Genomic DNA, 24,546 nt, shown 5'->3' on the forward strand with positions numbered 1-24,546 from the left:
GCCCACACAGAGGCCCAAACAGCCCACTAAATAGTGACTTTCTATGGGACCTTACAGCAGCCCCTCTGGCATTTGCCAGAACCCACAGATTGCCAGTCCAGGCCTGCCCTAAATCCTTGGCTGGTTTGTATTTTCAAAACCCACCTGGGCTTTAAATGAGTAGCCCAATTTGGCTGTAAAACTGCCAACCCTAGGCCTTAGCAGCTTGTTCAGCCAATGAGGGCCTTATATAATAGTTTCTTTTTCCTCTTTTTATCTCCCTATAAACCTACAGCTTTTGGTACTTGTCTGTGCTAAACGCTAAAACTTAACGCTAAACTAAGCCAAAGAACCGCCAGGAGACAGAACAATCGCCAGAGGCGCAACTATGAAGGCCTCGTAAAAATGATTTTTTTTTTTTCCCACTTTCCATCCCCCTATAAACCGACGGCTTTTGGTACTGGTCTTGTGTCAGTCGTGTCTGTGCTATAATTCCTCTGACAAGCTGCTAAAGTCACCGCTGTAACGCTAAAAACTAAGCCAAAGAGCCGCCACTCGAGAGAGAACAAGCGTGTGCGGCCGCGAGCCGCTTATTATGAGGCGGGAAAGGGAGGAGCTAGCCGTATTATTGGGCGGGCAGACGGAGCACGGCTTTACTAATGATGCAGTGGGCGGAGCTAGAGCGGGAGCTGTCAGAGCTGTAAAGCAGGGAGGCGGTGTCGGGGTCGAACTCAGTGGGAGGGCGGCGGGCTGTGGCCATGAGATCAGAGGGCCTTATCTGAGCGGCGCCCCATGCTCATTTCCTTCTCTGTGCAGAAGCTGAAGCCCTCCAATAAGAGAGCGGGGGAGCCGGATGCCATCACAGCCCCAGCCTTCTGTGCCTGCCGTGGGATCTCAGTGCTCCTCCCTGCACAGCGGAGAAACTTTCGTTCTGCAATCAATGAGTGGGGACCCATAGAGTATGAGCGCATCTTCTTCCCCCCGCTCTTCCAGCGCAACTCCGCGCAATTGAAAGGGGTCGGCCGATTGTCTCGCACCTGGGATTCCCTGTCAATGCCTTCCTGATCTCGTCCTTCTTTTTATTTATTGCCTGTTATTTGCTATACGCCAGGATGGGATTACCCCCTTTGGAATTTAGTGACTGCTACTTGGACAGCCCCCAGTTCAGGGAGAGGCTGAAATCGCATGAAACTGAGCTGGACAAGACCAACAAGTTCATTAAAGAGCTGATCAAGGATGGCAAGTCGCTGGTAGCTGCACATAAAAGTAAGAGGGGCAGGCGGCGTCTGCTTCACAGCTAAAGCCACACGAGCGACTTAATTGCTGCAACTTTTGGTGATGGTAGTGCCAAGTATGTCTAGTGATCATAGGCTTTGCTATGATGCTGGCTATAGGGTTAATGCTGCTGTCTGCTGCAATCATATTAAATTGGGGCCAGGTACCCAGTGGGAATCTATAGCCGTTCACTCTTCAGCTGTAGGGTTATCTGAGAATACAGGGAGTGTCACATATTCTAAACTGACACCTGTATGCTGCCATGTATACTGCTTTCAGTTTTACTACAGAATGCTTGGGACTTGGGGTTTTCCAAATAAGGGATCTTAATGTCATTTGGATCGTCATATCTTAAAAGTGGACATACGCAGGGAGATCCGCTCCTAGGGCCCACGATCGGATCAGAATGGAGGCCAAACAGGCAGTCAGAATCGGATGCGCGGGACCGAAAAGATTTTTTTTAACCTGCCCAACTTTCGGTCAGATATCAATCGGGGACACCCGTCGGATGGCCCCACACACGGGCCAATAAGCTGCCAGCTTTTATCGGCCTGCATATGGGGGCCTTTAGTCTGCTAGAAAATCATTTTAAACCCATTAAGGTTGTTTTGCTTCCAACAAGGAATTATTATAAGGGATAAATTCTATATTGGTTGGGATCAAGTGCAAGGTACTGTTTTATTCTTACAGTGAATTCAGATTATTTGCCTAAAATTTAGACTATGGGAGACGGCCTTCCCGTTATTTAAAAATAACAGATGCCTCACCTTTACACTTGGATATTTGAAATAATCAAGCAAATCGGTGTTGGACATTGCATGTATAGGAATGCCATCTTGTCCGGTGATTTTAATGTTAAGGCCATTAGGTATTGTATATATGTTACTTAGCCTGACATTCAGTAACAGCCATTTATTGCTAAAACTAGAAAGTTCAACCTGTGGCTCTGCTGAACCTCAAATCCAAATGGCTTAGAGGGTGGAGTTGGGCAACTGGTTTGCCTTCCATGTATTTGGGTAGATTCGGTTATCGCTATTTGAGGTAAAGCTGGCCATAGATGCAAAGATCCGATCGTACGAATCATCGTACGATCGGACTTTCCCATCTCCCGACCCGCCACTAACCATTCAGATCAAAGTCTTACCAGTCAGATTAGTTAAAGAACAGATCAGCAATGTTCTGCCCCTGACAGCAATCGTACGATATCTATGTCCAACCAAAGCTAGTGACAGTCTCCCACTGAAAATCGTACGATCGGCAATACACGCAGAGATATTATCGGCAGCCGACAGAAATTTTCTAACCTGTCCGATCGACCAAACGACCGATCTCCGCCGGACGAAAAATGTCGTGACTCTCCACACACGGTTCGAAAATCGTACGAATCCTCGATTCGTACGATCAGATCTTTGCGTCCACGGCCAGCTTAAAGGCTAGGTAATGTACTCATTAGGACAGCAACTAGCCCTTCAGTGCTGTATTCTTCTGCAAGAATCTTGTGAATGTCTTGTAAGGTTACGTTGCATTATTCTCTGGGCAGAGTGCCAAGAAATATTGCTTTGCTAAACAATCAATCTGTTGAGAAATACAAACGAAGCATAGCAAATGGCATGTAAGAAGCTCACTCTGCAATTTTACTTTATCATCATATGGTTAACGGCCTACGAACATGGGGTGGAAAATGTTACATGTTATGTGTACCTGATTTAGTTGAATGTTATTGGGCTGTAAACTGCTGGTCACGCCCTGTGTCTGTGCCACCTATCCTCAGGCATGTTCAGGTAACTGATGCTATGGTACAGCACAGTCTGAAATACCTGCTAGTGATAACCTCCTTGTGTGATACTTAGAGACATTGCCTTACCCTTGGTTCTGAAATGGGTTTGGCTTTGGGCAAGGGCATAGGAGATATGTACCCTGTGGTTTATGGTCTGAAAATAATTTTATAATTTATTATTCTTTATTTATATAGTGTTTACTTATATAATGCTACACAAAGTTTGTACATCATTCACATCAGTCCTTGGCCTAAAGGAACTTGCAATCTTTAATCACATACATTATGGTCAGGAGTCAATTGACCTTCTTGACATATTTGGAATACTTGGAAGCCCATGGATAGAAACTCCTTGTGCCCTGGCTGGTGTCGAATCTGGGAGCCTATTAATGTAAAGCCGCTATGGGTAATTAAGTTGTAGTCCAGTAAAAGATTAGATGTTTATGATTTCTGAAACTTTATCTCAAGTTTGGAACCAAGTATCCTTTGCTGCCCTGGGCCTGATGTTATCTGATGTCAAGCTCTAAATATATTGTAAGGCCTTCTGCTCAAGGCCCAGAAACTCTCTGTGCTGACTTATTACGTAGTTCCCCTTTTTGGTGCTGCAAAGTTGTTCTTGGGCATCTATTTATTTCAGTTACCACATCTGGCCTGCAGGAGGAGTCTCCCAGGCTTACATTGGTAATGTAAAATATACCAGCTGTCTGCCAAGCACCTGTTATACATGGAAAAAGCAAGCAGGTAAAGTGTGGAATGGAGGACTTTACTTGACATAAGGTATGATTTGTAAGCTATCCGATTGGCCACCATGCAGGACAATAAATTTGATCTTGTGTAGTTTAGCTACACTACCAGTGGCCAAATTGCAGCAATCTTATTGATGTTGCATAGGTGCAAAATGATTAGATCACAGCAGAATCATCACCCTGTCCTGTTCTAGGTTGGCTCATGACCCATTAAAAGCTCCAATGACCATTATAAAAAAAAAATCACTTTTTATGGTGAACACATCTAATGAGGGCACAGGATTTTGGTCCTCTTAAAATACCTGGGTCATGTCAGCAGATGCAGGTTCATTAAAGAACAGGTGATTTTGGTGAAATTTACTTTCTCCTTAAACAGGTATAAATAAGGCTTCATACATGTAGCTTCTTTCTTCCTTTTCATGTAGCATGCATTTGTGTTTATAGGAAACAGACGATAAAACAACTGTTTATTTTGCTATACATATAAGTGTTTCATGTGCTCTGGTCTGCATAGTCTCTGACGAAGAAAGAACAACTATTACCAAAAACAACACAAGTGTCATAATTCTGATCCAGGGCTTCTCTGCAGTTTTTTGTTGCTTCCAGACCAAGCGTGTGGTACTGCTGGCTTGTTCGTGCCTTGCCTTGTATGCAGCACATTACATTGCATGGAGACCCCTTAAACATTTTTTATTCTGACTTCTCCATTCTGACCCCTGCTTGGTTCTTGACAATGCTTCTGCTTTCTGCTTGGCTCCATTTCTTTCCTTCTGACTAGACTTGCTTGCAACTCAGCTTCTGCATTCTCTTACTGACTTTATTTTTGGATTTTCTGGCATTAACCATTATTCGGAACTCTGCTTACATGCAGCCCACCTGTGCTTTCTTCTCTGTTTGGCCAGTTGTTGGTTGAATCTCCTGTAATCTGCCATTTTTATTACTCTCCTATCTTTTTGCATTCCCCTTGGCCTTGAAGCAGTTATTTTCTAAGTCTACCTGCCTGCAGGACTATAAACACAGTTACAATGAACGCATACACACTCTGGGTATTAATTTCAGTGCATAGTTCACATTTCTTTAAATTTTTTCTTACATTGCATGGAGACCCCTTAAACATTTTTTATTCTGACTTTTCCATTCTGACCCCTTCTTGGTTCTTGACAATGCTTCTGCTTTCTGCTTGGCTCCATTTCTTTCCTTCTGACTAGACTTGCTTGCAACTCAGCTTCTGCATTCTCTTACTGACTTTATTTTTGGATTTTCTGGCATTTTCTTTACACCAGAAGTCCAGCTGTGGTTTTTCTGCCTGGGGCCATCACATTGTATTATCCACTTTCATTCAGGGCAAGTAAAACCCTTCCATACCCATTGCCTTCCAGTTGATTTGCTTCCAGGTTTCTAGCTTCTTCTGCTGTAAACCAACAATGAGAGAAAAATACTTTTGATTAAGCACTAACCATTATTCGGAACTCTTACATGCAGCCCTCCTGTGCTTTCTTCTCTGTTTGGCCAGTTGTTGGTTGAATCTCCTGTAATCTGCCATTTTTATTACTCTCCTATCTTTTTGCATTCCCCTTGGCCTTGAAGCAGTTATTTTCTAAGTCTACCTGCCTGCAGGACTACTGTATAAACACAGTTACAATGAACGCATACACACTATTATTATTTTCAGTGCATATTTCACATTTCTTTAAAGAAAGGCAAACACTATATAAGCCTTGAGTATGTACTACACCCTCCATGTAAAGTAAGAGTTTCTATGTTCTGAAAATTTTCTGTGCTGTTTGAAAATGAAAATAAGGCAAATTATTTACGTTTAAAAGATGGCACAACCAGCTCTGTAAAGCTGGACCTTCAAAAATGGCTCATGTCACTTGTTGACCAATACATTTTGCTTCTGGAAACACATTGTGAATAATAAACCAGCACAGTAACTGCGTGTTGAAGTAGGTGTGAATGAATGCTAAGGGCATCTAGTATTTCCTGACCTTAGAATGTACCATTTCACTTAAAATGATTATGGGTCACTGTATTTTCCCAGGCTGGTCTCAATTCTGTTCTGTGTTTTTTCATTGACTTTTGTGCTTGTTCAGTTAAAATCTTTGCATTGATGTCATCTTCTTTTTCACATTCTGCTTTTTAATAAATCGTTATCAGAATATAGTATTGTTCACTGATCAATGTTCGTGTTTGTTCCAAAGTAATCAAAGAATGTGCAACATACATTTCTGATCACTAAATTTAGGTTTGCTAAAGCATATTGTGGTATGCAAAATATTGCTGTAGCAAAACTACCCCTTTGTACCCCTAAATGCTTTAAATGATTTTCAGGCCTGAACAATGATTTATAGTCTTTGTATTGTATGAAATATAAAGCCAGGTGCCTTTAAAGAACTCCAGAATAAAGTTTCAAGGTGATGTAATTTGCAAAATGGCTATACACATATATTAGTGTTTTTAAATATCCACTGGGGCCCATCCTGTCCCATCTCTGTAAAGGGAAAACAACTTAACAGGGCCGCCATAATTCTGTTCTAATGTACAGTATGTAGCTGTGGGTAAAGACAACTGCTGTGTGACTCCTTTGAGTTTTCCAAAACATTTAGCTGTTTTTTTTTATTTTTTCTTTACATACAGGAATGTCTTTAAGTGTACCAAACCGGGTCTATGATCATAGAAAAATAAGAAATCTAATGTTATCAGTAACCAATAATAACATTATGATGATGCTGTTAAAAAACAAGCAAATTTTGACTTTGGGCTTACCTTCCATCTATGTCAGGACTAAATGGCAGACTTGCAGAGCACTGGCTGAAAGTGTTTTCTCATGGGTCTAGTGTCAGCAGAAATGCTTACTGAAGAACAGACTGTGACTTTGCATTGTCATTTGGGAAATTCACTGCAGAGATGCTCATACACCATAATACTTAGTGTTGCAGCCAATTGCTGTGATTTTTCTTGTGTGCTGCTGGCAATATTATGTTTTGGGATGTTTTCCGCCAGACAGACACAGGTAGGCTTTGTAATCAAGGAAAACATAGAATACAAATACTTTTGATATCTTTTGTGCTGGGATTTCCAAAATTTGCCTCCAAGCCTGGAATTCAAAAATAAGCACCTGCTTTTAGGCCACTGGGAGAACATCTAAGGGGTTGGTGAGCAACATGTTGCTCATGAGCCACTGGTTGGGGATCAGTGGTGGAAGATCATGCATTGATTTTTATGGTCTTCTGTGAGAGAGCCACAAGAATTGGAATGCCTGAATCTCCTTACTGCTGCATTTCATGATCTTGTTTAGAAAAAGTCATGCCTGGGGAACATGAGAAATTGTATTTCGAGAGAATATGGACATCCGGGTTCTTTCATCATACGTTCTCACTATTTACTCTTGTGTACCGCAGGCAGTGCACTTCCTGTTGGCGTAGCTACAGGAAGTACTTCTCAGGATAACATGGCAGTGTGAATGCTGTCTGCATAGAACTGAATACGTCTGTCATTACCTTATCTCCAGAGATAAAGACTTTGCAAATATTTATATGCACTCATAACTCGGCATATAATCAGGGGCAATGGTTAACTACAGGTATGGGACCTGTTATCTAGAATCCTGCTATCCAGAATAGCGGTTTTTCCGTCATTTGGATTTTCATGTCTTAAGTCTACTAAAAAATCATGTAAACATTAAATAAGCCCAATAAGCTGCTTTTGCTTCCAATAAGGATTAATTCTATATTGGTTTGGATCAAGTACAAGTAACTGTTATATTATTATAGAGAAAATTGATTTTATAATGGAGTTTATGCAAGACGGCCTTTCCGTAATTCTATGCTTTCTGGATAATCGGTTTCCGGATAACAGATCCCATACCTGTACTGCAATTTAAGTGTTTTGTATTGAAATGATCTTTGTTTTGGCATGGGGTTGTTGTTTTTTTTAGCTTGAAGACTCATAATTATCCCTTTACTTTTAACTGTATTATAAGGAAAGCTGGTGGGCTGTGAGGCACTTGAATGAAATTCTAGTTGCTGCCAATTATTCTTACTGCCTGCGTGACACGTCATTGCGTGTGTGTCATAATCAACAGTATCGTGTTTTAGATTTCACTCCCACAGTCAGTTCTTCTCCTTCTGCAGAAAGTTGTGAAATGTCAGTGCCTGTCATGTAAGGGAATTATACACAGTGTGATAGGTATGGTTAATATGGAGAAGTATATAGTACTCTTATAGATTATACTCACGAGTTATTTGGTTTAACTGTTCCGAAGTGGGTCCGAAACGTTGCACTTTGCAAATAAACTCGGCAAGGGCTTGTCCCTGCTTGGAGGATACCGTAGCATTCTTCACCGGTCACCGGGCTTTCACGACACGGAGAGCCAGGGTGTGCAAGCTGGTATCACTGCAATAATTACTTGAAGCAAGGTATTCTATGCATTAAAGGAGAAGGAAAAGTTAAATCACTGAGGGGGGAGCAAAATAATAATGGTTATAATCACTCATCTGGTATTAAGAAGGAAAAATTTAGAAAGAAGATTGCTCTGTGGTGCTTGCTTGGTACCCTGTCTCGGGCCCGTGCACCTGTTAGCAGTACACTGGCCCGGCTTGGAGTACCATGGAGCAATCTTCTTCCTGCTTTTTCCTTCTATGAGGCGGGTGCTTATACGCAGTAGAGTGAAAAGCCAAACTTTAAGCAAAAAAGGGCCAGGATGACTGAAGACTAAAGAAGCTTAAGACTGCTAACGGAAGCACCCGCTCAGGGTACAATTTGTTTAGAAGTTTTCCCACGTTCAGTAGTAAGAGCACATGTAAAGACTATTCAGTATTATACTCTATGACTGCTGTTATCCAATCAGTTGATTAGAATAGATCTTTACAAGCACCCTTGCCAAGGCATGACTTTTCACAATACCAGTAATTTCCCAATGGTATAACATCCATATTCTCTTTATTACCAGCATCTCTTTAATACACAGCATTGTTGGCATTTGGTGATATAAGACTATTGAGGTGTTAGCATGCAGAAGTACTTTTGACCATGTGACTTGTGAAATTATTAGGAAGTGTTGATGGCGTTCTCTTATAGTTAATAGGTGTTTATAACATTAAATAGGGCTAAATTAAACTGCATGAATCTAAGGGCAATCCCTGATTCAGAAAGCTTGTTCACATTTTGCATCACAGCTCTGTTATGAAATTACTTTCAGAAATTCTTTGTTTTTTTTTCTTTAAGGGAATGTGTACATAACCTGTTTAACATGTATCTATGCTTAAAATCCTATAAGGGGTGTATGGCTCTTCCACTGCTGATATTTATTGCTTGCCAAAGGCTATTTTTTTCTTTTGTGTAAAAAAAAATCTGCAAATGGCACATTACTGTCATTGGAAATTATATCTCCTCTTAATTTGTGGAAGATAAAAAAATTATTTTGTAGTCAACATATATACTTGTACTTAAATACACTTTGCTTATATGCTCTTACAAACATCAATTCTATTTAATCCTTTATTTATCACAGCTGTCACATAAAACTGTTAAAATCACCGATCCCCTGTTCTTGGAATGCCCCAAAGTTTTTAATGTTAATGCTACAGTAGCAAATAGATGCCTGTAGTGGAATCCCCAACTTTAGAACCAGAAGTAATTAATTTGTTGTTGCAAAGTTCGAGTGTGGAACTGTTAATGTTAAAATTGCGATTTCCAGATATTCCCATCAGCCATTTTGATGATTGTTAAAGCAAAGGGATACTTTCAGTTGTACCTGAAGAACTGGTTTGTGGAGTGCTTTAAAGTTTAAATTTGTCGTTGCATACACTGTGTTCATCGGACAAAGGCTGTATTATTTGATTCTGGATTATGAAAAAAATTAAACCAAGCATGGAATTAGTTGTGCATATTCTTCTGAAGAAAACAAAATGAAACTGGAAAATGGTAGACACATACATCTTCACAGTGCTGCTTGTTAAAGGCTATATATGAGGCAGCAAGGCCTTTTTACTTTTACATAGTGACATTGCTGTAGGAAACTCTGTGCTTTCATTCTGATGTGTGCTGTTCTTAATTCCCAGTTCACCTTATAGTATGATATGGAACTGTATTGTAAAACAGTTTGCAATTTGTCTTCAATTCTTATTTGTGTTTTGAAATTATTTTACTTTTTGCTCACAGCTCTCCAGTTGGGAGTTTCAGCAGTTATTTGGCTGCTAGGCTTCAAAGTACCTTAGCAACTAGGCAGTGGTTTGACTGCAAATCTGGAATACAAATAGGAGAGGACCTGAAGAGAAAAATAAGTAATAAAAAGTAACAATAAAATTGTAGCCTCATAGAGCAATACGTTTTTGGCTGTTGTGGTCAGTGGTGACCACATTTGAAAGTTGCGAAGTCAGAAGTCAAAACTATATACAGATATAAAAATTAAATAAAAAAAAAAAAGATCAATTAAAAGGTTGCTTAATTGACTATTCTTTTAGTAATAATACAAAGTCATCTTAAAGGTAAACCACCCCAGTAATCAAAATAATAGTATTCAGTGTCAGTAAGTTTGTAGGCAGGGCCACAACCTTACTACTCCTAGGCCACTCCCGCAGGTGGTTTATAGGCTTTTATTCACTCAACTATTTTTATGAGAAGAGGTTTATCCTATCTTCCATATTGATTACATACAATTCAGTTACGCTGATTTACAGAGTTCAGATAATTGGGGAAAAAAAACTGAACCCTCACAACCCCTCCTGCCCTATTATTTTATTTGTTTTTTTGCAAACAAACATATTTAGGTTGCTGTAAGGCAGCATTGTCTTTTGTGGCCTCCACTGCTTTTGCTAAATGGCTGCATGTGGAATATGTGTCTATATCGAATGTTTGGGGATTCATAGAGCTGTTACTAGATGCAACCTAGATGTAGGGTTTATCATGATTAGGCACAATAGGCATTTTTTGGCCTTTAAATGCTTCAGGTTTTTGATACTCATTTCATGATGACTAGGGATGATTTTATTTTGGATCCAACCTGTTTGCATATACAGGAATGGCCACATACTAAATGTGCTAGGTGTTAAGATTTTTAGCATTTTAAAACACCACATTACCTTAATTAGGCTACAATTGGACATGCTCCTATGTCGAAGATCTTGCAACTCAGCTAGGAAAAATTATAGGTGGTGGGTTCTGCATATGTGGCTCAGGAGGGAGGCCTGCGGAGGGGGCCAGAGTTGTCATTGCACATTACTCTTAACATAAATTGATCTACTGCAAAACTAGGTTTCTACAACTCCATGTTTCACTGGTAAGATTACAAAACTGAGCATATCCTTTTAGATCTGAAAAAACTTACAGAAAGTGATTGACACCCTAGAATCAATATTAGTAAGCATACAGTAATTATGAAAGCATTTCCTTTACCCTTGAATAAGCTTCTCTTCTGCAGGCCACATTTCTGTTTCAGTTCTAGATTTGGGGAATTCATTCTCCCAACTGCAGTTGCCAGATCTTTCCACAAGTGTTCAATGGGATTTAGATCTGGAGTCATCACTGGCCACTTCACTTCAGTCTGGTGTTTTGTCTTGAACTATTCCTGTGTCCTTCTGGAAGTCCTATGTTCTGCAATAGAGATCCAGCTTTCTGACACTTGGTTCAGTACTGCTCTCTATATTTATTGCCAAGCTATTCTGATCCTATGATGCCATTCACAGACTTCAGGAACCCAGTTCCCGGGGCAGAAAAGCAACATACCTCCATTGTGGTCCTATAAAATCATGCTTGCGTAGGTTTTCATTGCACAAAGGAAAATTTTGCTGTGTGGTATGGCGACAATTATAAAATTATTGGAAAACGAGAACGCCAGAGCTGAGGTCCCTCTCTGGCTCTTTGATTAACCACAGAAATATATCTTTATAGGAATTATTTGAGCTACAAGAATGCAAGAACCCTGAATACATTCTCCAAAGGATTCTACTCTTCTAAATCGTTTCAAACCACCAGACTGGAAGAAAAGACTGTGTTTAAAAAATAAGACTAAAAATATACTACATTTGTCTGCTAAATTATTGACTTTTATTTTCCTACAAGAATATTCAGTTAGCTTTAAAGCAAAATCAAACCATGCAGCTAATTACTGTTCCCAAATCACTAGGGTCTCTATTTTCTTCCTTAGAACATTACTTGCTACCATGCATCAATAAAAAATAAAATGGAAGAGCAAGTGCTAAATTATAGAAGGTGCATGCATGCAAAATTTTCAGTATACTCCATTGTTTTTTGTATGAGGGCGCAGGAGCATACACAGCTTAGAGGGAACAAATTTGATGGGTTATTTAGTGTTAACAGTGAACTGCCCACTACTGTATGTATTTAAAACACCATAATTTCTGATCAGTATTCTTTTTACAGGTATGGGATCCGTTACCCAGAAAGCTCAGAATTACATGAAGGCAATTTCCTGTAGACTCCATTTAATCAAATACAATAGAACCCCAATTTTACATTTTCAAGGGACCAGAATAAAAACATTAGGAAAAATGTAAAATCAGGGAAAATGTATTATGCATAATATATAGGTGGGACAACAAAAAAATGTAAATCAGGGAATGTATAATTGCCGTTTCACTGTAATTCAAATTTTTTTAAAATTTCTTTTTTCCTCTATAATAATAAAACGAATTGTAATTAAACACTACCTTGTACTTGATCCCAGCTAAGATATAATTAATCCTTATTCCGGGTAAACAATCCTGTGTATTTAAACTTTAAGGGGCAGATTTACATAGGGTCGAATACCGAGGGTTAATTAACCCTCGATATTCAACTGCCGAATGTAAATCCTTCGACTTCGAATATAGAAGTCGAAGGATTTACCGCAAATAGTTCGATCGAACGAAAAGAATAGTTCGATTAGAAAGATTTTAATCCATCGACCGAACGATTTTTCTTAGACTAAAAAATTGTTACAAAGCCTATGGGGACCTTCCCCATAGGCTAACATGGCACCTCGGTAGATTTTAGGTGGCGAAGTAGGGGGTCGAATTTTTTTTAAAGAGACAGTACTTCGACTATCAAATGGTCAAATATTCGAACGATTTTTAGTTCGATTCGAAGTCATAGTCGAGGGTCGAAGTAGCCAATTCGATGGTCAAAGTAGCCAAAAAAAACCCATTTGAAATTAAACGTTTTTTTATTCTATTCCTTCACTCGAGCTAAGTAAATGGGCCCCTTAATGATTTTTATTAGACATAAAGTATGGTGATACAAATTACAGGCAGACCCCAGGTCCCCAGCATTCTGGATAACAGATGCCATATATGCTATATATATTTGTAAATCAGAAATATTTTTTCTTCTTCTTGGTAAGTCTGTCCGAGAAATGCTACTGCCTTATTTCTAGCACCCTTAAAAAGTACATTCTAGTGTAAGGAGGAGAGGGATCTTTCCTTGTCAAAGCAATCTAGTGGTTTTGCTCAATATGGTTTTCTGCTTCCATTAGTGACCCTTAAAAGCTATATGAATGTCAAAAAAAAAAATATCCCCTAGAACTTTTTATACGAGATTTGTGGTTTTGCTTACTGTGCTCTTACTTGCTTTGCGCTTACAGAAGAGACAGCAGATTTGCCACCTGGTTTGTAAAAAATAATGCTTGGTATCCATGTTATTAATAAGGAAAACAGTTTTTGCAGTAAGAACGGCAGTATTTTTTTTTTTTTTAGTTAGAAACCCTATTTGGCAAACCACGCCTTATTCTTTCCACAAAAGTAGGTGATCGAAAAAAAAAACTGCTTCATCTGTACTTTTCACACAGCAAATGTGTCTGGAGTGTTTTGTATGTGCAAAACAATACCAATTAGCTTCCATACCTATAGTGTTGCTGAGAAGGTCTTTACAAATAGGTATAGCAATCAAGGGAATTTTTAAAGGAAAAGCATCAATCACTTTATTTTCCACTATTGCTCCATGCCAAAACATAAATGTGTTTCCAAACTTCCATGTCCGCTTGCTCCATCTCTATGTAATTTCTTGTGTGTGTGTCCTGCTGGCTAATAGCTTGCACTGCGCATTATTTCAGCTTGTGGTTGTTTGCAAACCACTTGGTCTACTCTATGGATATGAGCCTAATAGATTCCATTATGTTATATTTTAATTTTATTTAAACTTATGTTTGCATGTGCTCTTCTCTAATCTGGTCAAAATCAACTGGGCAATCATTTCCTCCTTCATTTTAACATTTCTGGCCATAACATACATGACATTGCATTATAACAGTGCAGGACAAACCCAAGGAGTTCATAAAGCTGCCTTCTAAAGTCTTCATCTAAGCTCTCAAACTTGTCCAGTCCATGGACATGTGTTTTTCACATGCTCAAAGCTTTTTTACTGCCTTTTCAGGGAGTTGTATTCCAACAGACATTCCTGGGTAAGTAATATAAGCAGCACAAGCGTTCTTTTTTCTATTACTTTTTGATAAATCGTATTTGATGATCATCTCTGGCTCCTGCTTTGTAACCAGTTGCGCTTACCCTGTACTGGGGAAAGCAAGAAATACACGTTTTCTCCGATACTTGTTGCAAATCAAAACACCAGCTTCCCTACTTTTTGCCAAGGATCTTTCCTTCAGTGTAATTCAAATTGAGCTTAGCAATCCTATTTGATCCAATAATGTCTGTTTTGAGTGCTAGCTAAATAGTTTATCTGTATATCTTAAATGATCACAGTATTTTCATGCTCTGTTGAGGCCGAAAGATTTAATGTGACAATAGCTCTGCTTGCACTGTAATATGCTGGTGTGTTCTCTCTCATTATTTATTCATTCTTTGCTCAGGCACCTATTTTATGCCATCAGCACCTGCTTGTTGTGACTGTTTGTTTTATTGCTGGTAGAAGCAAAAATTAAGCTTTGTTGGGGAAAGCCTAAACCGCAGCCCCAAAGTAGTTCATGTAGGAATGAGTCTCATTTACTAATGCTGAGAGAACTTGTCCCAGCTCAGTAACCCCGAGACTTGCTTTTATTATTGAACCTGCAGGAGACTGGTCAAAGATAATTGCTGATTTATTGCTGTAAATAAAGCAAACCTACCCAGTGTTCGTACATGGGCTCTAGTCATAATGAGCGGCTGAAATGTGAAGGTTTCTTGTATCAAAGGAACTTGGCTATCCTATTACAGCAAGCAGGGGCTTGTCTTGTTATCTTCAAACTGTTGTGGGCATCCAGAATACTCAGGTGTGATGGATATACGTGGCAGTCTCCTCTGTAATTACTTGGTTTACTGTTCAAAATATGAAGGCTGAATTAAAGCTTAATTAACATTTTCCATGATGTGTTTATGTGCCTTTATAGCTAGGTATTTTAGTTTGTGCAGGTTGGGAACATACTTGAAATCCTAATTGCTCTTCGTGAGTGGCAACAGCCATCATCACTCCTGATGTGGATTCAATATTAAAAAACACTAATGAAACTTCCCCCTCTGGTGGCTAAATATTTATTTAAATATTTTGGTTGCCTTTATATGGAATTGATCAGTAAAGTACTGTCTTAAGTAGATTGATTATTTAATGTACATAAATGAATGATTATGATGATGAATGTTAATATGTCCCTAGTAAGGGTGCAGGTGTGCTAGTATGATGGGCTTACGTAAATCTCCAAGGTTTTCTCTGAATGCTAAGCTTGCATTTCCACTGCACCATGACCATTACAAGAGTGATGTACATCCCTAGCACTCACAAGTCTACTTTGGATAACTTGGATAAGGGAAGAAATCTCTGTTCCAGCATTCTAAGATGAAGGAATCATATGGCGTGAATTTTAAAATCTATTTTTGCTCAAGGACATTTTGTTTATCTTAATAACTTTAATAATTACTATCAGTAGGCTGAAGACATGCTAATGATTACTTTCTCTGCCATGCTGCCAGTATGTCTGTACCTAATTGTACCTTTGTACACTAATGTACATATTATTAACACCTATTTTTTTGTTTTTTGGGGAAACTGAGTGGTTCTACTGTTTTGCAATTATTCAATAAAATATTTAATCAGATAAACATGTCCAACTATATGTGTTTCGACAGGAAGGCCTGGCAAAATGGTCCCCAAACTGGGATACTTGCCAAAATTCGTCAGATGGTATGAATTGGGCTGACAGACCTACTGTAAGCTCTAGAATTTTCCCTAGTAACACATCATTATAGAGTTTAAGTGAGAAACACAATTATGAACATATCTGTGCTATATTTGTAAATTTTCCCTTGACTAAACTTTAATTGTAGACGGCACTGGTAGTGACAGGTGAATTTCTGCTGAACTATACCAGTGTAGAAATGCTATGTGTGCCATGGCTCCTAGGTTGTAAAAAAGAAAACGCTATTCGAATGCTGTATTTTTGGCTTGTTCTGCCACCAGCTGTTCTAGGAAATGAATGCCCCAAGCCAATGTGATATGTGCAGTGTTTTACTGGCACATTCTAGCCCGCAGTATTATATCTGCTCCACCTTTGTAATATAAAACTTGGCGGATCAAATTAAAGGCCTATTAGGCTTTTACTGTGTATTAAATGCCCTATCAATACCCGATCAACCTTTCTACGCTGCCACAATGGCAGAAATTTATATACAGGTATGGGATCCGTTATCTGAAAAGCCATTATACAGAGAGCTCCAAATTATGGAAAGGCTGTCTCTGGTACTCTATTTTATCCAAATAATCCAAATTTTTAAAAATGATTTCCTTTTTTTCTGTAATATTAAAACAGTAGCTTGAACTTGATCCAAACTAAGATATACTTAATCCTTATTTGAAGCAAAACCAGCCTATTGAGTTAATTTAAGGTTTACATGATTTTTTGAAGGTACAAATTACGGAAAGATTTGTTATCCGGAAAACCCCAGGTCCCGAGCATTCTGAATAACAGGTCCCATACCTGTACTTGAAATTCCAGTAAAACTTGCATCTTATGTTGGCGCTCTTCAAAAGTACCCACTTCTTGCTAGAGAATACCTTAAAGGGATAATGTCATGGGAAAAAATGTTTTTTCAAAATGAATCAGTTAATAGTGCTGCTCCAGGCGAATTCTGCACTGAAATCCATTTCTCAAAAGAGCAAACAGATTTTTTTATATTCAATTTTGAAATCTGACATGGGGCTAGACATATTGTCAATTTCCCAGCTGCTCCTGGTCATGTGACTTGTGCTCTGATAAACTTCAATCACTCTTTACTGCTGTACTGCAAGTTGGAGTGATATCACCCCCCCTCCCTTTTCCCCCCAGCAGCCAAACAAAAGAACAATGGGAAGGTAACCAGATAACGGCTCCCTAACACAAGATAACAGCTGCCTGGTAGATCTAAGAACAGCACTCAGTAGTAAAAACCCATGTCCAACTAAGACACATTCAGTTACATTGAGAAGGAAAAACAGCAGCCTGCCAGAAAGCATTACTCTTCTGAAGTGCTGGCACAAGTCACATGACCAGGGGCAGCTGGGAAATTGACAAAACATCTAGCCCCATGTCAGATTTCAAAATTGAATATAAAAAAATCTGTTTGCTCTTTTGAGAAATGGATTTCAGTGCAGAATTCTGCTGGAGTAGCACTATTACCTGATTCATTTTGAAAAAATTTTTTTTTCCCATGACAGTATCCCTTTAAATATGCCAAAGGTTTTGGATCTGTAAATGGTTAATTTTAATGGGTTGTCCCCCCACCCTAGGGGTATCCAGGCTTAAAATAGTTGCTGTTGTTGGCTTGAATGCCAGTTGAGGTGAAATTTGGGGAAAATGCCTTTTTGCTCTCCTAGATATACCTGAAAGCGCAGATGGATGGGATGGTTAATTAAGGTAGTGAATTAGGGTGAAAATGTACCTGCTGTTATAGATATTCTTGGAACTGATACAGGTCCAATACAGGAATGGGACCTGTTATCCAGAATCCTCAGGACCTATAGCACATTTGGCAGTTGAATAGGAGCGGCTTGGCTCCCTCCCTCCCTCACAGCTCAACCACAGAAGAAAAAAAACACCTTTTTTTTTTATATATATATATATATATATAGAGGGGGGATCTTGGAACTTCAAGGGAGACTTTCATGGCAAAAGTCCAACAATCACTGCAGGATGGGGCTCATATACCTGGAAAAATAGAAATACTTTATCAGTGTTGCCTATAGGTTTTGACTGTTGTCTGCATACCTGCAAGCACTTTGCCCTAACCTGCTCCAGTCTCACTAAGGAATTTAGGAAGTTTTGTAGAGAAAATTGGAAAGGTAAAAAAAAAAAAATCAAAATGTTGCATTAAAAGCTAGCTAGTTGCCATGTAAATTAACCTTTCTGAAGCCTCTAGTCATTTCAGTGTATTATTGTTCACTGCTAATTCTTTTGCATTAACAATTTCTGGTAAAAGGGTTTTCTCAGATAATGTGCATGTACCACTCCCAGTGTCTTACTTCATATTATTATTTAATTTGTAACGCTTGTTCCCCAAGGTCACTGGTAGGCTCTTTGTTCTGAATTACTGCATTGGAGGAAATAGGGCGAGGCTGGGAGATTTTATAACAATCACACAAGGAGGGGTAGGGATTGGTGAGTTTAGGAAATTCATTATGTGCATTCCATTAGAATTAACTTTTTTTTTTTTTTTTTTACATGAGAGGTGACCTGTTTGGTTCAGTTAAAACCAAGTGTCGCTTACTTTAAATACACATTATAACAAAAATGTCCCAGTGAAAGTATCACCACTGGTGAAGGAGGAACCAATTACTTCTCAAATAAGAACTTTAGCCCCACTGTACTACTCACTAGAATTTGGCATTCCAATTACAGAGAGGCCCAAACAGCCCCCCACCAGCCCACTAAATATAGACTTTCTATGGCATCTCACAGCAGCCCCTCTGGCATTTGCCAGAACCCACAGAGTGCCGGTCCAGGTCTGATGTGCAAGCATTGAATTCTCTTCTGATGCTCTTTTGGGCTGCTGCCATTTTCATGTTAGTTTTGCAGGCTGCTATTATTTTTATGTTTAGAGCCAAGATAGTCAAGTCACTGCTTCCCTGACCCCAAGCACGAGCATCTCCAGTTTAAAGAAAATGTTGTTGTGTTTAGTACATTTGCTTCTATGTAGACGTCTATAACTGCGCCTTCACATTACGTTTCTAAGCCAGCCTAGTTGCATGGCAGTAATAGAAGTATATGCGCTATTTCATGTTTGATTTTTAAACTATTGCCTTCCAGCTATGTTGACAAAAGGAGGGGCAAGTTCTACTGGGTTTTGCTTTGTTGGTTTTACCAAGGTGCTGATTTTTTTTTAAATATTGAACCAAGGAATCCTAAACAGTTTTCTCCCCTGTTTTTTCTAAAAATCTTCCTGACAGCCTCAAATGTTTTCAATGAATTGAGATTTTATCAAAGAGGATACCCATGTCATTGCTTCTACCCATGTCATTGCTTCAGAATATTTTTGACTGTGTTAAACACCATTTATCCTTTTTTATCTTAGCAATTTAAATCGGTCTTATTTTTTTTTAAAATAGTGTTTAAATTATTGTCCTTCCTCTTCTGCTAATTTCCAACTTTCAAACAGGGTTCACTGTCCCCAGCAGCCAAAACAATATTCCTCTGTGTCTGTGAAGTTGTTCATTTAATTGTGTTATCTTTTTATCATTACCATTTTCCTATTCTCTCCTGTGTTATTGTGTCTCATTCAAACCACATCCTGGTTGCTAGGGTAAATAAGATTCTAGCAACCAGACAAAAAATACTAAAAAAACTATCCCTTTAAGGAAGGCAGATTTAATTGCATTCAATTAATGGTATAGCATAGTGATGTTTTTTTTTCTTTTGCTATCCCTTTAATCCCATTTATTGTATAAATGGGATTAAATAATCTAGTTATTATTAATAATAATCTAGTTATTATGATAGCCAATTAGCCAATTGCTATACTGGTGTAGGACTTGTTATTAAGAAGTTACGCAAAGACCATTTCCCATAGACTCCATTTAAGCAAATAATTCCTATTTCATTTTTCTCTGTAATGCAAGCAGCAACAGATTACATTTGTTTGGAGTTATCGCCATAAACCCTCTGGACATAATTCACTTGTTTAAAATGTCTTGGACTTCCTATCACCATTGTTTCAGGTACATGAGCTTTCCATTGGCTTCTTTACAGTAATGGCTCTAATTAAAGGAAGATCAAGAGAGTTGGCGGGCACTTGGCTTTATTTGCTTAAAGGAGAAGGAAACCCCCTTGGGCGCAAAACCCCTCCCCTGTGTTCTCCCTCCTCCCCCCTGGCCTACCTGTCCTCCTGGGCAAATGCCCCTAACTTGTTACTCACCCCTCTGCGCAGGTTCTGTCCACGGAGTTCACAGTCGCCATCTTCTCTCACACACTTCTTCTTCCTGCTTTGACCGGCGTCTTCTGGCGCATGCGCAGTAGGAACATTTACCGGTACGGATCTACTGCGTATGCGCCGAATGTCACAAAGAAATCGGAAAACTTTGTGACATTCAGTGCATGCGCAGTAGATCCGTACCGGTAAATGTTCCTACTGCGCATGCGCCAGAAGACGCTGGTCAAAGCAGGAAGAAGACGCGCGTGGGAGAAGATGGCGACTGTGAACTCCGTGGACAGGACCTGAGCAGAGGGGTGAGTGACAAGTTAGGGGCATTTGCCCAGGGGGACAGGTAGGCTAGGGGGGAGGAGGGAGGGGCAACACAGGGGAGGGGTTTTGCGCCCAGGGGGTTTCCTTCTCCTTTAAAGGTCACTGCTAATGCTGGGTGCCTCATTTATACCATCTTTTTTTTTTTTAACTTGAAATCAAAGAAATTATATGCTTTTCCTTTAAATAACTCTGATTTGATTCTCTTATATTTTTTCGTTCTTTTAATCAAAAGTCAAATAGAAAGCAAACAGATTGGCCTTGGTTGTTTATCTTGCTACCTTTCATTTGAATTCTATCTCGTGCTATTTTTTAACAAGAGGAAAAAGCTATTGAAAGTGATTGCTACAAAGCATTGTCTTAGAACTTCCAGAACCCTCAACCCTGGGAACCACTGTTAATATAAAGGGGTTGTTCACCTTTGGGTTAGCTTTTAGTATGATGTAGAGATTAATATTCTGAGACAATTTGCTATGTCTTTTTATTTTTTATCATTTGTGGTTTTTTGGAGTTATTTAGCTTTTTATTCAGCAGCTCTCCAGTTTGTAATTTCAGCAATCTGGTTGCAAGCGTCCTTGTACTTGATCCAAACTAAGATAGAATTCATCCTTATTTGAAGCAAAACCAGCCTATTGGGTTAATTTAATCTTTACATGATTTTATAGTAGATTTAAATTATAGAAAGAGCCATTGTCTGGAAAACCCCAGGCCCGAGCATTTTGGATAACTGGTAACCTGTATATATGTTTCTAGTTTGTTGTACAGAAGTATCTGTGCGTTTGCTAAATGGACACAGCCCTTGTGAATTAGGGCATTGTATATGTCATTATGTGAAATTCTCTGAGCTGTTTCTTTCCTTTAAAGACTTACTGATGTGTTCTGTTGTTGCGCTCTCAATCAATGCCAGGCCATGTCTAGAAAGAGATTTCTTATCTCAAATTTGACATAATTCTCCTATCACCTCCCAGGAGAATGGGTTTAAGTGTGCGCTGTCATGTCAAATATTTCTGGCATTTCTCCATTCCCCTTTTTATACTGTGACGTTATGCCAATTATCTCCAATACTAGAGTACTGCATATGATGGGTATATATATTTCTGTGACTTCATTTAATCTTTATTGAATAAATGTGCCTATTTTTTTCAATACTTTCTTTAAATTGTGGAAATAAGAAGTGCTCGAATGAACCGTAAACCCCTTTTTTGTAAAATGGAATGTAAATATTGCTGAAAATCAATGTGTTCTGATAACCTGTAGCGAGGTAATTTTGCGGTGAGTCACCAAACACAGCCTGGAATGTTTCTAAAGACCTCCTCACATCCGAAGCTTGAATTCCTGGCCTATTTACAAGTGTGATCTCAGTGACCCTGGGGAAAAACTTTCATTTTAAAGTGAAAAAGAATGGCATTCAGTTTCTCTCACTGTAATCATTTCAAAATATAAACAAGGGAATAAAGAGGGAGTATTTTATATAAAACAACTTTTATCATTATGGTAAAAGATGTTCTATTTTTATATTTGTGCAAATAGCTATGAAAAATTATATTTTTCTGAGTTCACATTCCATTTTAATGTACAGTGATGTATGAACTAAGTCGTGAAAAATTGCCAAATGATGTGTGTGTGTGTGGAGTGAATTACCAGCCATACAGGCAAAGAGGGGAAATACTTGCATTCAAGTGAAAAGACACATTTGGTCACATCATTTGTACATACATGCATAAGCAGACTCGCCCCATGAAGGCAGTGTCCTTTGCGTCAGTCCTTAACTAGTTTAAAAGTGATGTATCAACATCTGCTACGTAACCCTCTTAAATGCTGAGCTTATGCATGTTTGTACAAATGATGTAACCAAATGTGTCTTTTTCACTTGAATGCAGGTATTTCCCCTCTTTGTCTTTATGGCTGGTAATTCACTTTTCTCTTAAAGGGGGTGTTCACCTTTAAAGGAGAAGGAAAGCTACGGAGGCATTTTATTGCCAATAGATTAGCCGCAATAGTGCAAGCTAGAATGCTATATTTATTCTGTAGAATGTTTTACCATACCTGAGTAAAAAGCTCTAGAAGCTCTCTGTTTGTTTAGTATAGGAGCTGCAGTATTAATGTGGTGTGACATCACTTCCTGCCTGAGTCTCTACCTGCTCTGGGCTCAGATTACAGTAGAAAAGGGAGGGGGCAGGGGAAGAGGAGCAAACTGAGCATGCTCTTGCCCAGGGCAATGAGGTTTAAGCTGAAGGCAGGAAGTCTGATACAGAAGCCCATGAGTACACAATAGAAGGAAAGAAATGCAGTGTTTCTTTTGACAGGGGACTCAGAGCAGCACTACTTTGGGGGTTTACTGGTATATTTAGATGGACCTTTCTGATAAGGCTTACTTAGTTTTAACCTTTCCTTCTCCTTTAAATTAGCTTTTAGTATGATGTAGAGAGTGATATTCTGAGAAAAAAATGTGATTGTTTTTACATTTTTATTATTTGTAGTTATTTAGTTTTTTATCCAACAGCTCTCCAGTTTCTAATTTCAGCAATCTAGTTGCTAAGGCTCAAATTACCCTAGTAACCATGCATTGATTTGAATTAGAGACTAGAATATGAATAGGAGAGGTCTAAATAGAAAAAGTAATAAAAAGTAGCAATAACAATAAATGTGTAGCTTTACAGAACATTTGTTCTGTAGATGGGGTCAGTGACCCCATTTCAAAGCTGGAAAGAGTCAGAAGAAGAAGGCAAATAGTCTTCATAAAAAATAAATAATGAAGACCAATTGAAAATTTGCTTAAAGTTGGCCATTCTGTAACATATTAAAGGTTGACTTGAAGGCGAACCACACCTTTAACATATGCTGAGAAAGCTGAAATTGTATTTATTTAACCATGTCTTGTGCACCCAAAAATACAGGTCCCATACCGTATATAGGATATAGATATCCTAGCATCCTTTAGTTGCCACTTTAACCATTTTTTACATATATCCATTGTCAAGTCTGATATCGATTTTAAATTCCTGTTTGGATGAATAAACGCAGTAGTCAATAGTTGGAATTGATTAATGTAGTAATAAAAGTACCTTGGCCTGTTGTAATTTTCTTCCTGCTACGCTTACTACGTTTTACAAACACTTGCTACTAGTTGTTTATGTCAGTCTATCATTGCACAGTCATCTGCTCCCCAGGCACCAGCAACACGCTGAACAACAATGCATTCCTGGCCCTTCAAGCAAGGAAAGAATGGGGTGTATTAATAGAGTATTTCCTATAGAAGAGAGAAGGCATTTTCGCTTTATATAGACCGACCCAGGAGTCCTAAATCCTTTCTTTTCATGAATTGCAAACCTTTTGTAGCTTTGGAAATAGCCCCAAAATATCAACACTGTGACCAATTTCACAATTAGAACCAAAACAAAGTTTCTTAGTTAATTATTGAATGCACCATTAAGTGCTGCATCTTACACTTCTCTCTCTCTGGGGCTCTTTAGCTAATGCACGGCTGCCATCATCTTAATAAATACTATTTAGACTGTCGGAGAACTGAACTGTACTGAGAAAAATAATAAAAACCTGGAAATAAAGAATATGTATAAGCATGTCTGTTACCTCTTATAGTTACAGTGCAGTGTGGAGTTATATATAGGGCCTGGATCTTGTATCATGGGGTTGCTAAACCTTACACCATAAATCTTACACGTAGCATTGTTTATAAATAAAGATATTCACCTGAAAGCCGTGAGTTTCTGCTTCTGTTCGGCACTGAGAGAGTAATGAGCAGCTCCTCTGAGATAGCAACTGATTTCCTGCAGGACAAGAATACAAAACCTGCTGTTTTCTGTATAGTTATAAAAAAAAAAATCTTAATATGCCCTTTGTTTCATAAAGCATCCCCTATAATATCAATAGTTTAATTTAGATAAGCTGTACATGTTGTATACAGAATATTAACTTCATGCATGACTTCATTTATAGATTCCCAAAGGCACCATATTGCTTCACATGCTACACAGATTTTCATTACGTCTGCAGTCCTAATGTTTGTAAGATTATATTTTTGTCTGGGAGAAATCTTTAAACCACAGTTAAGAAGACCTTTAAAAAATGTACTGGACAACCTTATTCTATTCGGAATCATAGTGTAGAAAACGCAAAG

General features: G+C 38.7%; 1 protein-coding gene across 2 annotated transcripts in view; it reads left to right on the forward strand.

Annotated features, from left to right (window-relative positions):
* Window positions 1-654: 654 nt before the first annotated feature.
* Window positions 655-24,546, forward strand: part of arhgap26.L (Rho GTPase activating protein 26 L homeolog) — a 268,850-nt gene continuing 244,958 nt past the window's right edge. For both annotated transcript variants that reach the window (XM_018251140.2, XM_018251141.2), the window contains exon 1: window positions 655-1,245. In XM_018251140.2, coding sequence (XP_018106629.1) covers window positions 1,092-1,245 — 154 coding nt within the window. In that variant the 5' untranslated portion in view covers window positions 655-1,091. The remainder of the gene's footprint in view (window positions 1,246-24,546) is intronic.

The sequence above is a fragment of the Xenopus laevis genome, chromosome 3L (genome assembly GCF_017654675.1).
Source record: "Xenopus laevis strain J_2021 chromosome 3L, Xenopus_laevis_v10.1, whole genome shotgun sequence".
Classification (NCBI taxonomy): domain Eukaryota; kingdom Metazoa; phylum Chordata; class Amphibia; order Anura; family Pipidae; genus Xenopus; species Xenopus laevis.